The following is a 17,577-nucleotide window of genomic DNA, read 5'->3' as shown; positions in this document are numbered from 1 at the left end:
GCATATAAAAAGGCAAAGCAGGACAGGAACTGCAGGAACCAGAAGACCCAGTGTACTTAAAAAGGGATTATGGTCACAGAACACTCCCCACAGGACCCTGTTGGTGAACTATTCTCTATTAAGTCCAGCAGTAACACTGAGGTGTTTAAAACCTTTGGTAAAAAGTTTGACGCAACTTACTTTTTTGTGCTACAGTGCTATCACTGTCAGGAGGTTTAAATTACTGTGAACTCCAGCTCATTGAACATAGCTCTCTCTCTTTCTTTCTGTTAATCCTTCAGTTCCTTTCAGGTCACTTAAAACTTAAATCTTTAAACACATGCTGAAGCCACTATAGCCACAGAACCCACTGCGCTGTGGACTGACGTGTAAATAGAACACTTCCATTTCAGGTTTTGCTGGTTTAACTGAGGGGCCTGGGCAGTGCATGTGATATCAGATTTCTACAAACTGAATAGATTAAGCTAGTTGTGAAAAATTCACTGAAAAAGAAAGATTAAACCCTTTATTATACACAGACATCCATATCTGAACAGTTATTATTCAAGGTGCTACCACATTCAAACATATCTAAATGACTTAGTTATTACTACACAGAAGTGAGAAATGATTGGTCAGACCGTCCAGCAGGTCTTTGAATGTTACAGGGTTAAATGGTTGATTGTGATAGGTAATTTTCTTGCTTTCAGTCTTTCACAACTGACTCAGAGTTTGATGTGGAAGTTGGCAAATGATCTGTTTCTAGCGGGCAGGAGAAAAAGAGAGCAGTTAGGTGTTTGTTGGTGAAGCAGAGAGAAGCTGAGAGTGAGAAAGACAGGGAAAGAGAAAGAGAGGGAGAGAAACAGAAACAGAAGCTCATGCTGGTTGCCAGTGGGACCACTGATAAGACGCGTCTGCATATCTCTCTCTCTCTAAAAAAAAACCCAGATAGACAGAGACAGAAAGGGTGTGCACCTTGCCCTCACAAGCCCAGTGTAGGTTTGCTTCTAGGAGGCACCTCAAAGTGCTGATCTAGGATCAGTAGACTTTTCATCTTTCAGTATCTTCAGCATGGTGGGAGACAAAGCAAGCCCAGTTTCAGTGTCAGAGTCAGTGGCTCGCATGCAGCTCTCTCTCTCTGTCTCCAGGGCTCTAAACTCCTCCTCAATTCTTCTCATTCCTGTTTTGTCAACCTATCATTCTGAGCTGCTGCTTCTAATGGACACAGCCATATGTAGAAACGGGCCACCATACAGGAAAGACAAAAGACAGATATCTGCACTCTCAGGTAAGGTTTTGCTTTCTTCTTTCTCTTTTTTTCTTCCTTTCCGATTTCTGTTTGTACTGGACCGCAGCAGAAGCAGCAGTCATAACAGGAAGCAGTGCTGTGGTTTGGACCTCATCTATCTAGTTTGCCTTTAGAACTTCTGTGAACTTTTTGCAACCTTTTCTGCATTGTTCAGTGCAGCTGAAATAGATCAAATCGACAATCAGCAGCAGTTTAGTCCATTACTTTGTTGTGAAGATGAGTATGAGTGACATTTACAGTGTGTCACTGGTGATTTGACAGCAGGATTAATGTTTTTTTTTAAATACTGCACCTGTGGATTCCGCTGCAGGTAGTTTATTTAGAGTGATTATATAATTACTCTTAAGAGCAAAAGTTCTTTGGTGTGGTGCCACTATAACAGACCTGCTTCGGCTGCCTGAGGAAACTTTTGATTAAGTTTATTATTATTATTATTTTTTAATAAGCCACTAACAGAGCAGGAGGGAACCACAGGTGCTTCCTCTCTTTGTGGAACCGTTAATTTGTTAAACACAAAACAGGTGGTTCTGGTCAGGAAAGATATAATTTAACTATCAAAGGCGGAGGCAGAGGAAGAGATGAAGGCAGCGGAAGGCTGAGATGAAGGGGCCGCCTGCAGAAAGGTGTGGGACTGAGATCAGGATGCTCTGAGAATATAGATCAGTTTTATTAGCTATTTTATTATCTTACCTCCAGTTCAACCTGCCATATTTACTTTATTATCTCTAATGTACTTCTATTGTTTTGACTTGAACACATAATGGAGGTCTGTCATGTTTGATACATAATTAGTTTAATGACTACATGTATATATTTATCTGTGACATTAGTCTTGTGACATCTTAACATTTTGAAAAAACAATTCTGTAATGGAAATTCAGTTTATGTCACACATGTGTTGACACAGTGTTTACATCTGTCACCCCAGTCCATCTCTTCCTAAAGCAGCTCAAAACAGCTGTGATAAGGGGTAGAGGGTGCTGCTGCTGATATGGCAGTACTTTTCCACTCGCAAAACGTGGGCTGGACTCTAGTGGGTGTATCCTCTTGAAACAGTAGCTCTGAGTTAAACTCCAGAATATATTGAGCTAAACTGCAGAATGCAGTCTGAGTCTGCAAAACAAGATTCTATTTTTATTCTGAATTATTTTATTTTTTTTACACTAAAACGGTGCAAAGCGCTGATGGAAAAAACAAGTGCACTTTCAGAACTTCACAAACCTAAAGCTGCAAAGCCTTGATTTTTTTGGCAGAAAAGCCTCAGGCCTCCTGGGCCTCACAGGGTCAGTTTAGACTCTGTTATTGACAGGAGCAGTTCATAAACCTGATCATATAGAATTGCTTTAAATATATTTTCCATAGTCAGATAGAAGGTCCATCTTAATTTAGAGAAATTTAGCTGAACATGAGTCATTTATTACAGGTTCTTTGTGTGTTGAAAATAACATATACAAAAAAAATTAAACGTTACACTTGGCTTGGGTCCAACTCCAAGCCTAATTTTACTGTTATCATGGACACCAGATTTACTCATGGGCCTCACTTTACATCACATGCCAACGATTACATAACACATCGACATAAAAACATGTGACTACCGTGTGATTAAATGATATTATGTTATATTATATTATATTTTATGATATTATATACTGATCAAGCAAAACATTAGCACCCAAATAATACCTTATTTTTTCATGTGGTCCCATTGGCTTTGATTAATGAAGAATTTGGATAGTAAAGTATGCAGAGAAACAGTTACAGGACTGCCGTCTCTAATTATACATCTACAAAGTGTTCCTCTATGCTCAGAGGAGCTGAAAAAAATGAATAATAGGTGTATAAACAAGAAAGTGGTCATAATGTTATGCTTGGTCGATTGATTATATTCAATTATCAGAACCATATGCATTTTGTTATTTACTGTGTGTAAATGTGTGTAATATATGTAATAACATGTGCAATAACTGCATACTGGAGCTCATGAGCTGCATTAAGATTTTTTTAGTTTTATAGTGGGCTGAACAATCATGATCCCCCATGGGTACATTCATATACAATGGCATTCCTGTAAAGAGAACTTGTTGTAGCCTGTTTACAAATGTGCTTTTTTTTCTTTATCTTTGGAGCAGCATTATGGAGCGTGGCTTCGAGCCAGGAGTGCAGTTAAAGCTGATGAATGGTGCAGGCCCTGTGGCACAGCCCCAGCCCAAACCGCAGCAGAGAGAGCAGTGGGCCAGTAAACTGGAGTTTTTCCTAGCTGTTGCTGGACACATTATTGGCCTAGGAAATGTGTGGAGGTTTCCCTATCTGTGCTACAAAAATGGAGGAGGTAAGTGAGGGACTACCTCACTTTGTTTCTAGAAAAATCAACACAGATTATTTAACTATTTGCTTATTGGAACATTAGATTACACAGATTAATTACTATGCATATTTTGACAACTACTATGAAATTAATATAATCATATTTTTATCCAGTTATGCGAGTGAAGAAATGAAGTGTGGCCTCACACACGGGTCAGTATCAGAATAAAATGCCTTTTGTGTCCACAGCACAGTTACACTGTATAACAATACATTCCTCAGGATTTACTCTGAATGAACACTTTATTGCAAACATACAGGAATGTAAAACTTCACTTACAATTCCTTTTTGTAGATGTTATACATTTTGAATTTATTTTATTTTATTTTTACTGTGTCCACAGTGCTGCCGGGTTAAGTTTTAGGTCAAAAATAAAGTTAAATAGTCAAAAAAAAAAAAAAAAAAAGCAGTGCTTTTAGACCTTAAATAATGCAAAGAAAACAAGTTCAGATTAATTTAGAAACAACAATACTCATGTGTGTAATACTCAGGAAATCAATATTTGGTGGAATGACCCATATAGGTTTCAGTCTTGGCATGTCCTCCATCAGTCTTTCACACTGCTTTTGGGTGACCTTACGTTACACCTGGTGCAACAATTTAAGCAGTTTAGCTTTGTTTGATGGCTTGTGACCATGTATCTTCCTGTTGATTTCTCTCATTTCAGAGGTTTTCTTGAGCTGTAATAAAAATGTCTTAAATTATTTTCTTTTTTGAGGGCCAAAAGGCACAGTATTCTAAAAATGACCCGTAAAGGCCCTTAGAATATAAGGGGTTAACACTTACGCCTTGTTTTCTGTTTTGCATGCTCTCTTAACACGTGATTAATATGCCTATAGGTTAATTGATTTCTATTATGTTCTGTAAAAGTCATTTTAAAAGTCAGTTAGGTGGCAGATTATATTTAGAATGTCAGTTATCATGCCTAAATCCATCCTGTGCCTTCTCTTTTATGTTTCTATCAACATGAATAGAATTGGTTAGCACTTATTAATGGCACAGACTTCTTTCAGTTGTAGTTCAGGCCTCAGATCAGCATTAGGGAAAGCTTGATGCCTGGAGAAAAGCTTAAACATGCCTACTGTATGTGGTACTGTTTCTCTAGGACAGGGGCCGCATGAGGCGGTGGGTGAAGTTGTATAACTGCATACTTGGTTTTGTGGTAAGACATGCAAGTGCCCTCAGTGACTTTAACACATGAGCAGGACTGTATTAAAGTTTACATAAGCTTCTCTCTTTCTCAAATTATCTGAGGTGCATGATTCTTAGAGGAAGAATTCACTGAAAAATCAAATGTACTGTATTAGATACCCCAGATGTAGTCAATCAGTCACGACTGATGTATGGCTATGCTTTTTTTAAGCTTTGAGGTTAATATACATCTATACATATATATTTAAAATGTGGTTCTTTAAGGATTTTTAGTAAAAGTAGTGATTATCTAAAAAACATGATAACTTAAAGAACCATTGACATGGTAAACATTTCTTTGCCTAGTTAATCAGTATAGGAAATATCAATATATCGAATGATCTCCATATTATGTTTTGCAATAATGTATCGATTCTCAAAAACACAGTAAAAACACAGCTGTTTTAATAAGTTAGTCATTTACCCTGATAATATAGATAGTATGTTATTTCTTAAACAGTCTGTCTATACAAAACACAGAGAAAGTTCTGGCCTCACTATTTTGGCCATTAAAAAATACCACATAAACATTCCTATCTTAGATTGTTCAACCACTATATGTGGTTTAAGCAAGCATGTGGTGATTTAGACATGTAGTTTGCTCAAGGCTGGATGGTGAAGTACAAGATTCTGCTGCTTGTTTGCTACATCAGTCGATTGTAGCTCCAGTAGAAAACTAAAGAAACAAACTCCAGACACCAAGAATGTCCTAAATATTATTGACTACATTTGACTGCATTTGGGGTTAGTAAACTGTGTATGCATGCACATAACAAGGATAGCGGATAAACACATAGATTGCATTAACCTTTACTGATTGAACACTGCTAGTTGACACACACAAGGGTATTTCTCAATCACTTTGAGGCATTGCATACTGATTGCAATTTTCTGCTTTAAAGGAGCTTTCTTTGTGCCGTACGTGCTCTTCCTCTTTTCCTGTGGGATACCGCTCTTCTTCTTGGAGACATCCCTGGGCCAGTATACCAGCCAGGGTGGGATCACATGCTGGAGGAAGATATGCCCCCTTTTCGAAGGTAAAGAGGAACAATAGCACCACCACAATAAAAAAAAACAATATGCTTTTTTTATTTAAACATGTGATATGTCAACTAATACACAACTGTACTGAGCCCCTGAAGAGACTAAGTGGTGAGCACCTGATACTAAGTAGTAAGCACTAGATATTAAGTGCGGTAGGTTATGAGCACCATGATTCTATGTGATGAGCACTATATTCTAAGCAGTGAGCACCAGATTCTATGTGATGAGCACTATATACTAAGTAGAGAGCACCAGATTCTATGTTGTGAGCACCAGATTCTATGTAGCAAGCATCAGATTATATGTGGTGAGCACCAGATTCTATGTTGTAAGCACCACATTCTATGTGGTGAGCACCAGATGCTATGTGGTGAGCACCAGATGCTATGTGGTGAGCACTAGATACTAAGTAGTGAGCACCAGATTCTTTGCAGTAAGCACCAGATACTATGTGGTGAGCACCAGATTCTATCTGGTGAGCACCAGATTCTATGCGGTGAGCACCAGATTCTATGCAGTGAGCACCAGATACTTTGTGGTGAGCACTAGATACTATGTAGGGACCACAAGATTCTATGTGGCGAGGACTAGATACTAGGTGGTATGCACCAGATACTATTTGGTAAGTAGTAAGCAACAGATTCTATGTTGTGAGCACCAGATTCTATGTAGCGAACACCAGATTCTATGTAGTGAGCACCAGATTTTATGTAGTGAGCACCAGATTTAATGTTTTACAATTTTTTCTCCATACTACGTGAAGAACTCTAGCCATATTTGAAGTGGAGAGCACCGGCTACTACTTGGATAGCACCAGGCACTGTTCACTGGACCACATAGTATCTGGTGCTCTTCACTTAGTAGCTAGGGTTAATCATGTAGTATCTGGTGCACACCAATTGTTTTACCTGAAAAAAATAAAATCCCATGTGTATACTTATGGCTCAATTGCTCTATGGCAATACATGTCAAAACATGTTATTCATTGAGCATCTAAATTCATGAATTCATGAGTTACTTCAAATAGTTTTTCTACTTCAATGTTCCTACTTCAAATAATCTGTGAGCTAAAAATATAATTTAGGCTGTTAAGCAAACATATCATACTTATTCTTAAACAAATTACATTTTATGAACATTAGGAATCAATGGATAAAAACACTGCTCTTATATCTTTTCTCAGGGCTGGGTTATGGTAGTCAGGTTGTGGTCCTGTACACTGGAGTCTATTACATCATCATCCTGGCCTGGGCGTTTCTCTACCTGTTCTCCTCCTTCACCTCAGAACTCCCATGGGCTAGCTGCAAGAATAGCTGGAACACAGGTGACGATACTGACAGCAGTCTAGAGTTACACCACATTCTGTCATTTAAATAGAGTTAAGTTCAGCTGAATAAGCTTGAATGATAGGCTTGGCACCATATTTGTTTGTGGCTCAGTGATGCTAGCGTGCACAAAACCTGTAAGTTCTCTCATTGTTTGAAGGCTGATTTTCTTTAATTGCTCCAATCTTAAAAATTAAAGACTGTGAGATTTCATATTAGGTTGTTTTTTTATTTTCTGTGTTATAGAGTTCTGCGTGGAGTTTAGTCAAAACAATGTTACTGAAAACATTCCAGAGAAGGTGACATCCCCAGTTATGGAGTTTTGGGAGTGAGTATACAGAAACAAAAGAAACACACTTTATTACCTATAAATTTAGCTAGATTCCCAACAAGTTACAAGAACATTATTTGTACTATTTATACTAAATCTCTTTAGATTAAAAAGACCAAGTGTAAATTAAAGGTCAGAGGTGTTCCAAATACATCAATAACATATTTAAATTTAAAACGTATTACTATTTTTACATCAATGTACAGTTATATCATTCCACTGTTTACTTACAAACTATAAACTGCAGTAACTTATTTGTACACGTGCTACTGTAGCTCTCAGTATAAAAAAAAAGCTCAGCAGGTTATAATAGCACAGACATAAACAACACTTTGTTCTTTTTAACAGAAAGAACAGGCTGTTCTATAGATAGCTTGTATAAAAGAAGTTTACTCACACTGAGTAAAAAAAGCTCAGCAGGTTATAATAGCACAGACATAAAGAACACTCAGCTCTTTAACAGAAAGAACAGGCTGTTCTATACACAGCTTGTATAAAAGAAGTTTACTCACACTGGCACACCCCTAAAATCTAGTTAATTCGTCTCAGTTTAGGTTTCATTATGGCAGTGATACTTAAAACTACTTTTCTTTTCAAATACAAGTCCCAAACAAACAAAGCATCATGGGAACAGCCTGTCAAACTATTATAAAATAACAAAATATAAAAAGTTACATCTCTGTTTTTTTAGACTAAAAAAAAATGTTAAGTTACAGAAAATATTCCTAATTACCAGCTAAAAACAGATAATTCATGTACTATACTTCGTAAAATAAGGGAATTAGGAATTAGATTCTTGTCATTTTAAGGTGAGTTTCTTGTGGGATAAAAATATTTTACAATTATATAGAGTTTGAGTTCATTTAAGCTTGATTAAAGGTTGAAATAGATATTCTTTGTGCTATCAGGAGAAGGATTTTGGGTTTGTCTGGAGGAATTGAAGAGATTGGTAATGTGAGGTGGGATCTGGCTCTGTGTCTCCTGCTGGCCTGGATCATCTGCTACTTCTGTGTGTGGAACGGTGTGAAGTCTACCGGCAAGGTAAGAATGTATGGTAGAAGTGAATGCATTAGATCATGATGCTCAGCAGGCTGTGTTCACTGTTTGACTGATAAAATCTGAGATGTTTAGGGGCTTCAGCATTTTTAACCTTATCTGTGGATTTCCAGCAATGTCTTTTTAAACATTTAATAGAACCACATTCTGAAAAAATAGGGATTATTTGAAATCAAGATTACTGTATTTTTCACTCTATGAGGCACACCATATTATAAGCATCAATTTTAAGCAATAAACATCTATTTTCTGGCCTATCTTTCTTACATAAGGCGCACTGGATTATAAGGCGCATTGTGCGACACTAGTAAGGAACAGGGGTGTTGCCATGTTTTCCTTGTAATTCAGCAGGTCTCACCGCTGGCTGAGTTTATAAACAGTGAGCTTAGATTTGCAGACTTCCACTAAGGCTAGCCACAGTTAGCAGATAAGCTGCCCAACAGTGCTACACTGAGGAACCTGGAGTATTCCGGTAAGCCAGGGCGTTACACTGTAAACCCATACGTTGTTTGAACTCAAATTATTTAAGTCTGTTTTACATAAAAGTGGATATTTCTAAACAATGCTCAACTATTTTGAGTTAGTTTAACTTCATATTCATATTCATTCAAACTGAGATCTTTGAGCTAAACCTATTTATAATAACTGAGTTTAGTCTGTTGCCATTGGAAGATTATTTTCCATTGGCATACTGGACGTGTCCAACAGTTTCTGACACAATTACAATCAGTGTGTAGTGATTCCCCCTGGTCTACCTTAGAAAGAAATCAACTTCCACTTTAGTTGTAATACTGATGTTTTAATTTATGCTAACTCAAGTTTTCATTCCACTTTACTCAAAAAATCTGAGCAAACCGGCTGCCTTAAAAAAGTAAACTCAACTTCTCCTTTAGTTGTAAAAACTTGATGTTCTAAATTATGCTAACTTAAGTTTTAATTACCCATTACTTAACTTTTTAAGGGAACCGGTTTCCTCCAATTTTTTAAGTAAATTCATCTGATCCGGGCTTACAGTGTATTAGTTAGTGGTTTGTCCCACATAGCTTGTTTTAACACGTTGAACATGCAGAATACAATATGATAATACTCACCTCTAAACAGTGAAAGAGCTAGTGCTGCATTTAGTAGCTAATGCTGCTCCAGCATTAGCAGGGGTTAGCAGCAGGCTACAGGCCAATATACTCACCTTTGAATGGCAAAAGAGCTAGTGCTTAGCATGGTTAGCGGCTAATGCTAATACTGCTCCAGGCTCTGTGCTGGAGAAATAAACTGAAACTCCTGTATAACGCTGTACTTCAGCGGAGTGGCTTTACTGCTCCTTATAATACATAAGGTGCACCTGATTATAAGGCACACTTAAGATTTTTGGGAAAATTTAGGGTATGCCTTATAGTGTGAAAAAAATGCAGTAATATAATGTTTTAAAGGCTGGTGGGTGAGCACTTTGTGAAAGCTTGTGTTATTTAACCTCTATACCTTGTTTAAAATTAAGGGTTTTTAATTGCTTTATATATTGCTTATAACCACTTGGGCGCTAATGTTTTATTCAAATGCATGGCATTTCCTGTTTTTATCGTAGGTGGTCTACTTCACTGCTACCTTCCCATATTTGATGCTGGCAGTTCTGCTGGTGCGTGGTCTCACACTGCCTGGAGCCATTAATGGTATCAAATTCTATCTGTACCCGGATCCTTCACGCCTTAGTGACCCTCAGGTACAGAGAAAAAAGAAGACTTTCTAAAATATTTGTTGAAAGAAGAAATTCAGATCTGTTCATCAGCATTACTATGAATGTGAATGTGATTAACATTATGTGTTACATAATTCTTCATTATTTATTTCATTCATTCCATTTCAGGTGTGGATGGATGCGGGTAGTCAAATATTTTACTCTTATGGAGTTTGTACGGGAGTTTTGACGGCTTTGGGAAGCTACAATAAGTATGAAAACAACTGTTACAGGTGCTTAAATCTGATTATCTGCTTATCCTGTCAATTTTTTGATTAGTGATATTTCTCATGTTTACATATTATCCTTGAATGTTTTACAGAGACTGCGTGTACTTGTGCCTGTTAAACAGTATGACCAGCTTTGTGGCTGGCTTTGCCATCTTCTCTGTGCTGGGCTTCATGGCAGATGAACAGGGAATGGACATTTCAATGGTGGCAGAGTCAGGTATGATTAGTGTACTGACAGTAAAGCATCAGACAGAGAGGGGCAAATGGCTCTCTTTTATTTGTGACATTCTTTTAAATATTTTAAATTCTTTTTAAATTACTTTGAAAAATAATAACTTCTACTTATATAATAAAAAAATATATACACAGCGCTGCACTGTTTTGAGCTTGAACTTTGAGCCCTAAATGCGCAGTGCACAATTAACACCTGTAGATTGCAAAAATAGGGCCCTAAGTTTGCAATTCTGTTGCCATTCTCCATGTTCGCAGTAGCTCTTGTATCAGCACCATTAGCAGTGCTGATGTTACATAGATAACCAGCAAAAGCTGTAGGAAAGTCGTGGTATGGCCAGAAAACTCCTAGGAAAACCTACCAGGTACCAGGTACTGCGTTTTTAAAAAATGTATATATTTGGTTGTATAGGTATGATTACAAAAGGAATATGATACCATTTATTAGAATATTCCGTCCACTTCTTTACTACTGCATTTAACACTGCAGTAGTACAGAACACTTTAACACTGGTCAATGTGCTGTGGAGTAATTTAGTTACTATTTGATTGATTTTAATTGAGTTTTTAAAGTCTGTAAGAGTAAGAGTTTAGACTTTCCTACCCACCTTTACACAGTTTATCAGCAGAGCATATCTTTTTGCTAGTGAAAGATGTTCATCTAATAATTCTGTTTTTTTTAATTGCAAAAATATAGCACCTTGAATAGACTTGTCTGCACTGTTGCAACACACATTGAATAAAACATATTAAGAATTTTGCATTGTTATACATTTACCTGTCTTTATGACTAATTCTATTTTTTACAAGAATTTCCACAGAGAACTTCACACTCATTAGTTACTTTGTTACCATAGGTCCTGGACTGGCATTCATTGCTTACCCACGTGCAGTGGCCTTAATGCCTGTGCCTCAGTTATGGGCAATTTTCTTCTTCATTATGATCATTTTCCTTGGATTGGACAGTGAGGTAGGATGGCACTCCATTCTTGTTTTCAGCTTTGAGCTAGTTATATAACTGGAGCACATATTCTAGATGTTATCTAAACTAAAGGTATACTCATGCTGAAAAGAAATTCAGAGCCTTGCACTAAAGAGTTTTAAAAATATTAAGTTTTTTTTTTGTTTTTTTTGCAGTTTGTCTATCATGAAGCTTTGGTAACAGCTATCTCCGACATGTATCCCTCCTTTTTTAAAATGGGATACCGGCGTAAAATCCTGCTTCTTATCATCTGCCTGGTCAGCTTCCTTGCTGGTTTGCTGATGGTAACAGAGGTGAGAGGTTCTCCAGATCAGATGTATTTTGAAAATTCAGACTAACCTTCATTTAATACATTCAGCTCAGTGGTGCCAGTACTTGGTGCTAATACTTAGTTACTATCTAGAGTCTTGATGTCTAAAATGGTTCCAAATAAAAATAATAGTATAATGGTTTAAAATTAAGAAATTTGTTTTTTAAAGACTCTCTCTCTCTCTCTCTCTCTCTCTCTCTCTCTCTCTCTCTCTCTCTCTCTCTCTCTCTCTCTCTCTCTTTCTAAAGGGTGGCCTGTATGTCTTCCAGTTGTTTGACTATTATGCTTGCAGTGGAATGACTCTCCTGGCTTTTGCCATTCTTCAATCCATTTGCGTTGGATGGGTTTATGGTAGAGACATTTGTTATATTGTATTTGATATGTTGGCTTAAATATATACATATATAAATATGTTTAGATAAATATGTTTAGTTCCATAGCGTTTACAAGATTACGTAGATTTAGCATTACTAAACCAAAAATCTCCAACACGATTCACATTCATGCTTTTAACTGGTATTTGTAATTTCAGGTGCAGACCGTCTGTATAACAACATTGAAGACATGATTGGCTATCGGCCCTGGCCTCATATGAAGTACTGCTGGAAATTTGTGACCCCTATTATTTGCACAGTGAGTTTATGCAGGCAAAACACTTCTCTAGTAGAAGATGACAGAATTTACTGATAATACTCTCAGTTTCAAGTGTTTTCTATTTATAGACAGTTTTTTTTATGTACAGTTTATATTTTATGGGAGACCGTGCATCTTCCACATGCTTTCACAGTGGCAACGTTTCAAGTATTTGCTTTAAATAGCTTTTCTTAGCAATCTTTGTGTCGGAACTGTCATAATAAACTTGAAGTTGCATAGTGCATAGCTTTTGTGTCGTTAAGAAAAAGTTTTAATATAAAGATTGGTATTTCTCAGAGGTAAGAGATCTAGAAAAATCTTCATCTGGTATGAAACCATATTTCTAAAAATGATAAAAAGTTCTGTAAATGTTGCACAAGTTATTTATAAGTACACGTTTTGTTTAGTGAATGATATTTGAGAATGTAGAACCAAGCTTTCAGTATGTTCAGCGTCTCGGTTAGTCTTAAGTCTGTTGGTGACACCTGTCAGCAGCATGTGACCTTCTGTAAAAGACAGGTGGGATCTTCTGCAATAGTTTATTTCAGAAAAACGTGTCTATCTAAACTGTATGTAAATCTTTCTAATCATCCTATCCTATTTATATTTTTATTTTTCTGCATCTCAGGGGACATTTGTCTTCTCCTTGGTTAAGTACACTCCTCTGAAGTTCAATAACACGTATGAGTACCCTTGGTGGGGCTATGCCATTGGAGGCTTCTTCACCCTCTCTTCTACCCTGCTGGTTCCTTTGTGGATGATGTATGCAGTCTGCAAAACCCCCGGGTCTATGCGGCAGGTAAATTAGCCTAATGAACCTGAAACCAAAGCCAACGTTGACAGTGGACAGAACAGAAGTAGTAATACAGTGCTGGCAGTGTTACGTATGGTATTGATTTACAATTATACCAAAATATTATATGTATAGAAATATACAGAAAATAGCTAAACAAGCTATGCATTTTATTTCAGTGTTTCAAAATGTATAACGATATTACTGAGTACTATGTGTGTTTATGTGTTTGTAGTGTTTATTAATAATTACAGCTTGCTGATTGGCACATGCACTATACTGTGGACACCCCTTCAAAGAATACATTTAGCTAAGGTTAACCAGGCTAGAGGGGTATATATATTGTTGGGGAGTTGAGGATGAGGTGGGGTGGTGATTATCCTACACCCTGACCTCCCCAACAATCTTGTCGCTGGATAAAATTCTTACAGCAATTCTCAAAATGTAGTTGAAATACTTCTTTTGACAGTAGAGACAGTGGGCCCTATTGTAGTAATCTCAAGGCGAGCCTTTAATGGCAAACCATGCAGCTTGATTTGAGGGAATATCAGTGTGTCTTTGCTATAGTAACGAGAAAAGTACAGCTTGCGAAACTTGAATGTGCAAAAGGCATGTACTAATTCTCTTTATTAATCATGGGTGTGTTTTGGGCATAACATGCATAAAACCATCAGCATTTCCCTTCAAGAGGCATTCCCTTTAAGTGCCTGGTGCACTCTGATTTTGGCTGATTGCTACTTCAGGGGCGCAGCAACCTGGATGTGTCCAATGAAAACTGATCTGCTTGTTTATGCTTATTCATTCTGTTTATTGATTGATTATATGATATAAAAGTTTGCATAGCTGCCAACAGGCACATGCTATTGGTTTGTGCACTGCTGAGTGTCTATGTGTGCATATTAATCGGGGTATACACGTTTTGAGGACGCGTCTGTGACAGTTCACTGCCTAGATAGCAATGAACATCTGACTGTTGAAGTCTGTTTAGGTTGTATTTAGTCAGTGGTGCACCTGTGTTGATAAAAATAGACTGTTTGCAGGTTGTCAGATAGCAATGTGCATCACGATGCGCCTTGCGCAGGGTGTAAGATAGGGCCCAGTTACTCCAACAAAAGGATACAGTACTTGATGTGTCCTAATGCTTTGTCTATATAGCATATAGTGTATAGAAAATATATATGCTGTAATTAGGTTTTGAGATTTAGCACTGATAAGAGAGCTCAGACTTTCTACTAAATACTGTCTATTAGTCTAAACGTTTTCTATCTGAAGTTTCCTTTTTAGTCAGCATTGGAGCTACGAGGCTAACATAACTAAAATACAGTAGAGATTTACAGCCATCAATTAGCACAGTACAAATTGCCTGCCAAAATCAGCACATACTTGCCTGAAACCATGGAGTTATTTTACACAAGCTCAAATAAACTCGTTTTTGTGGTTTCTGACATTGTAGCCTAATAGCTCTAGCATTAATTAAAGAAACAAACACGAGACCCCAAACATGCCTCCACTGAATGGCTTCATTTTTGTGGTGAAGTGAAAACTGTGTGTATTTGTTCTATGGTGCCAGATTTTTTTTTTCTCTGTGGTAATGAAGATCACTTTACTGACTAAACTGTAAATTGTTTTTATTTTTTCTGAAACAGAGAATGAGAACCCTGTGTTCCCCGGCTGAGGACTTGCCTTGTCCAAAATCTCCAAAAAAGGAACTGTCCTCTCACACATTTGAGACTTTCACGGATCTTCAGACCTTACGCACTGTGGACAGACAGACTCCAGTAGATGTATGAGCCACTCCGTTCAACATAAATATTCCCCCATACACACACACTCTCTCTCTTCAGCATTCTCACTCTTACACGGCAGCCCCTTACAAAAACAAGATCATCGTTCTCATCATCATCTTCATCTTTGTCGTCATTCTTATCTTCATTGCCACATGTCTACTTCATCTACAGCTATACAGTCTTACTTTAATTTACCATCTTTACGTTCTGTTTACTTACAATGTTTATTAGCTATTCTCTGCTACAGAAATATGGTATATTATATGGTATATATCAGTTGTGTGAACAGAGAAGTTAAGATGTTGCATATCATTACAGATAATACCAGTGCTGATATCTGGTATATTCATACCAATACTTATATTTATAAGTGATCCATATGGATATATTTTTCGGTATATTACAATGTTTAATCTTCATCAGGGTCTGTGCAAATGCAGTCCGTTTTAAATGCTGTATGATTGTATTGTATGTTCTTGCATGAATTGTGTGTTTCATTGCTGCATGTCTACATTTGTTATATATTAGTATGTTTTACACTGATGATATTTCTGAGAGAAGAGATTGTCACATATATATATATGGGCTCATTTGTAATAGATGAAGTTCCCAGTTTGGGCATAATATGCCTCACATAACTACTGTCACTTTGGTCCAGATTGGTGCCTTTATGGTTACTTTACATGAATAAAATTGTTTAATGTTTCTGTGGGAGTATTATTAGTTATTCATTTAAAATATTTGCATACATTACTCATAGTAAACATAATAGTGCTTTACATTCTCAGCTATAGAGTAACAGTTCCATCTACTGGACAAATCCTATAATTGCCAGCTCCTATAATCTTGTAATTACTCACAAATTATGAAAGGTTTTCAGACTGTTTCAACACTTCTATCAAACTAAGACTAATATTTCCAAGAATGGAAAAAGATTGACGGCTGTAAATGCACTACAATTCTTTGAAAACATCCTTGCTACCTATCCTGGTTATTGGAACCTTGTTATTGGATAAACTGCCACAAATAAGATATGCTATGCCTTCTTTAAATGTTTCAGACGTTTTTGTTTGTTTAATGTTGTTGTAATGCCAATGGTTTCATGTAAATTATTTTTCCTAAAAAAAAACAAAAAAAAAACAACAGGGACAGACAGGAGAGAAGCTGAAACAGAGATCAATCTTAAACCAAGACAAACAGAGATCAATAATCAGAAACAAAAACAAACAGAAGAACTGCTTACAACACACTAACAGGGTGGATCATACTTAGTGATATGCATTAACAGATTAGGCACAGAAGAAACAGATAATTAGTAATGAGTCCCAGCTGAGACAGATTACTGCACTGACATTGGCAGAGTGGTGACAGTGCTTCAGATGTGGAGGATTATGGGAGTTGTAGTTAAACATGTCCATTGAAGCACTCAGGGACATCATGGGAGAACTTCATTGGAAAAAAAACTTTAAAATTACAAAATATTACAGGACTTTTTTTTTTGATGGAGAGAAAATGTATATAAAACTGTAAGTTTGTATCAGAAGTGGAGACAATAGATAATTGCATTTTTTTTTACATTTATACCTTGCCTATTATTTTATTATTATAAACTGTATGTTAACAATGATGTATTTGCATAACAACATTACTTGTCTTTTAAAAATATAGATAGGTTAAAATTAACTTAACATTACAGAAATAAATACGTTAGAATGTTAAAATTATAGGTAATAAATGTATCCATCTACAGATTAGAACATAAATACTGTGGAAATACTGTATATGTGTGTGTATGTACAGGCAGGGGGTGGGCGGGGCTTATGGTGGAACATCAGTTCAACAGTTTCAACAGTTATGACAAAACAATCATGTCTCTATTTAGGCCAAATAAGAAGCCAAAGCTTTTTCAAAGGTTTGGAGGGAAAAGCAAGTGTTGAGAGTGTTCATACCTTATCATGCCACTTATTATACACTCAATCTGCTTGCTACAGAAAATCCTCTCTATATAACTCTTCAAGTGGTTTAAAAATGTTATGTTGGCTGTTTTGCAATATAACCATTAGATTGTAAGATATTCCACTGAAGCTGTTAACTAATAGAAAAAAAAAAACATTAACCACTAAAAAAATGGTAATATACTGCATTACATTTATCAAGAGAAACCTGGCACTTCTGTTTTTCATTTCTTTAAACACTATTTGTTGATGCTTTACAAGAAACAACATAACTACAGCTCTTTATTATTGATAATTGTTTTTAATTATTATCTGGGACACTAT

The 17,577-nt window shown here is 36.6% G+C and overlaps 1 protein-coding gene across 1 annotated transcript; it reads left to right on the top strand.

Annotated features, from left to right (window-relative positions):
• Positions 1–945: 945 nt before the first annotated feature.
• slc6a22.2 (solute carrier family 6 member 22, tandem duplicate 2) lies at positions 946–16,003 on the top strand. The gene is made up of 15 exons (XM_007254348.4): positions 946–1,267; positions 3,421–3,620; positions 5,750–5,884; positions 7,075–7,215; positions 7,463–7,544; positions 8,456–8,588; positions 10,183–10,317; positions 10,462–10,565; positions 10,655–10,779; positions 11,651–11,763; positions 11,931–12,068; positions 12,334–12,436; positions 12,618–12,718; positions 13,347–13,517; positions 15,158–16,003. Exons 2-15 carry the CDS (start codon positions 3,425–3,427, stop codon positions 15,299–15,301), a joined length of 1,821 nt encoding a protein of 606 aa, XP_007254410.3. The 5' UTR covers positions 946–1,267; positions 3,421–3,424; the 3' UTR covers positions 15,302–16,003.
• The last annotated feature ends 1,574 nt before the right edge of the window (positions 16,004–17,577 follow it).

This window comes from Astyanax mexicanus, chromosome 5 (assembly GCF_023375975.1).
Source record: "Astyanax mexicanus isolate ESR-SI-001 chromosome 5, AstMex3_surface, whole genome shotgun sequence".
In the NCBI taxonomy this organism is placed as follows: Eukaryota; Metazoa; Chordata; class Actinopteri; order Characiformes; family Acestrorhamphidae; genus Astyanax; species Astyanax mexicanus.
This window is presented reverse-complemented; position numbering and strand designations above follow the sequence as displayed.

Coding starts and splice junctions, on each gene's coding strand:
- slc6a22.2 (XM_007254348.4), top strand. CDS start 3,425: ATGGAGCGTGGCTTCGAGCCAGGAGTGCAGTTAAAGCTGATGAATGGT. Junction 3,621..5,749: donor GTGCTACAAAAATGGAGGAG/GTAAGTGAGGGA, acceptor TCTGCTTTAAAG/GAGCTTTCTTTGTGCCGTAC. Junction 7,216..7,462: donor CAAGAATAGCTGGAACACAG/GTGACGATACTG, acceptor TCTGTGTTATAG/AGTTCTGCGTGGAGTTTAGT.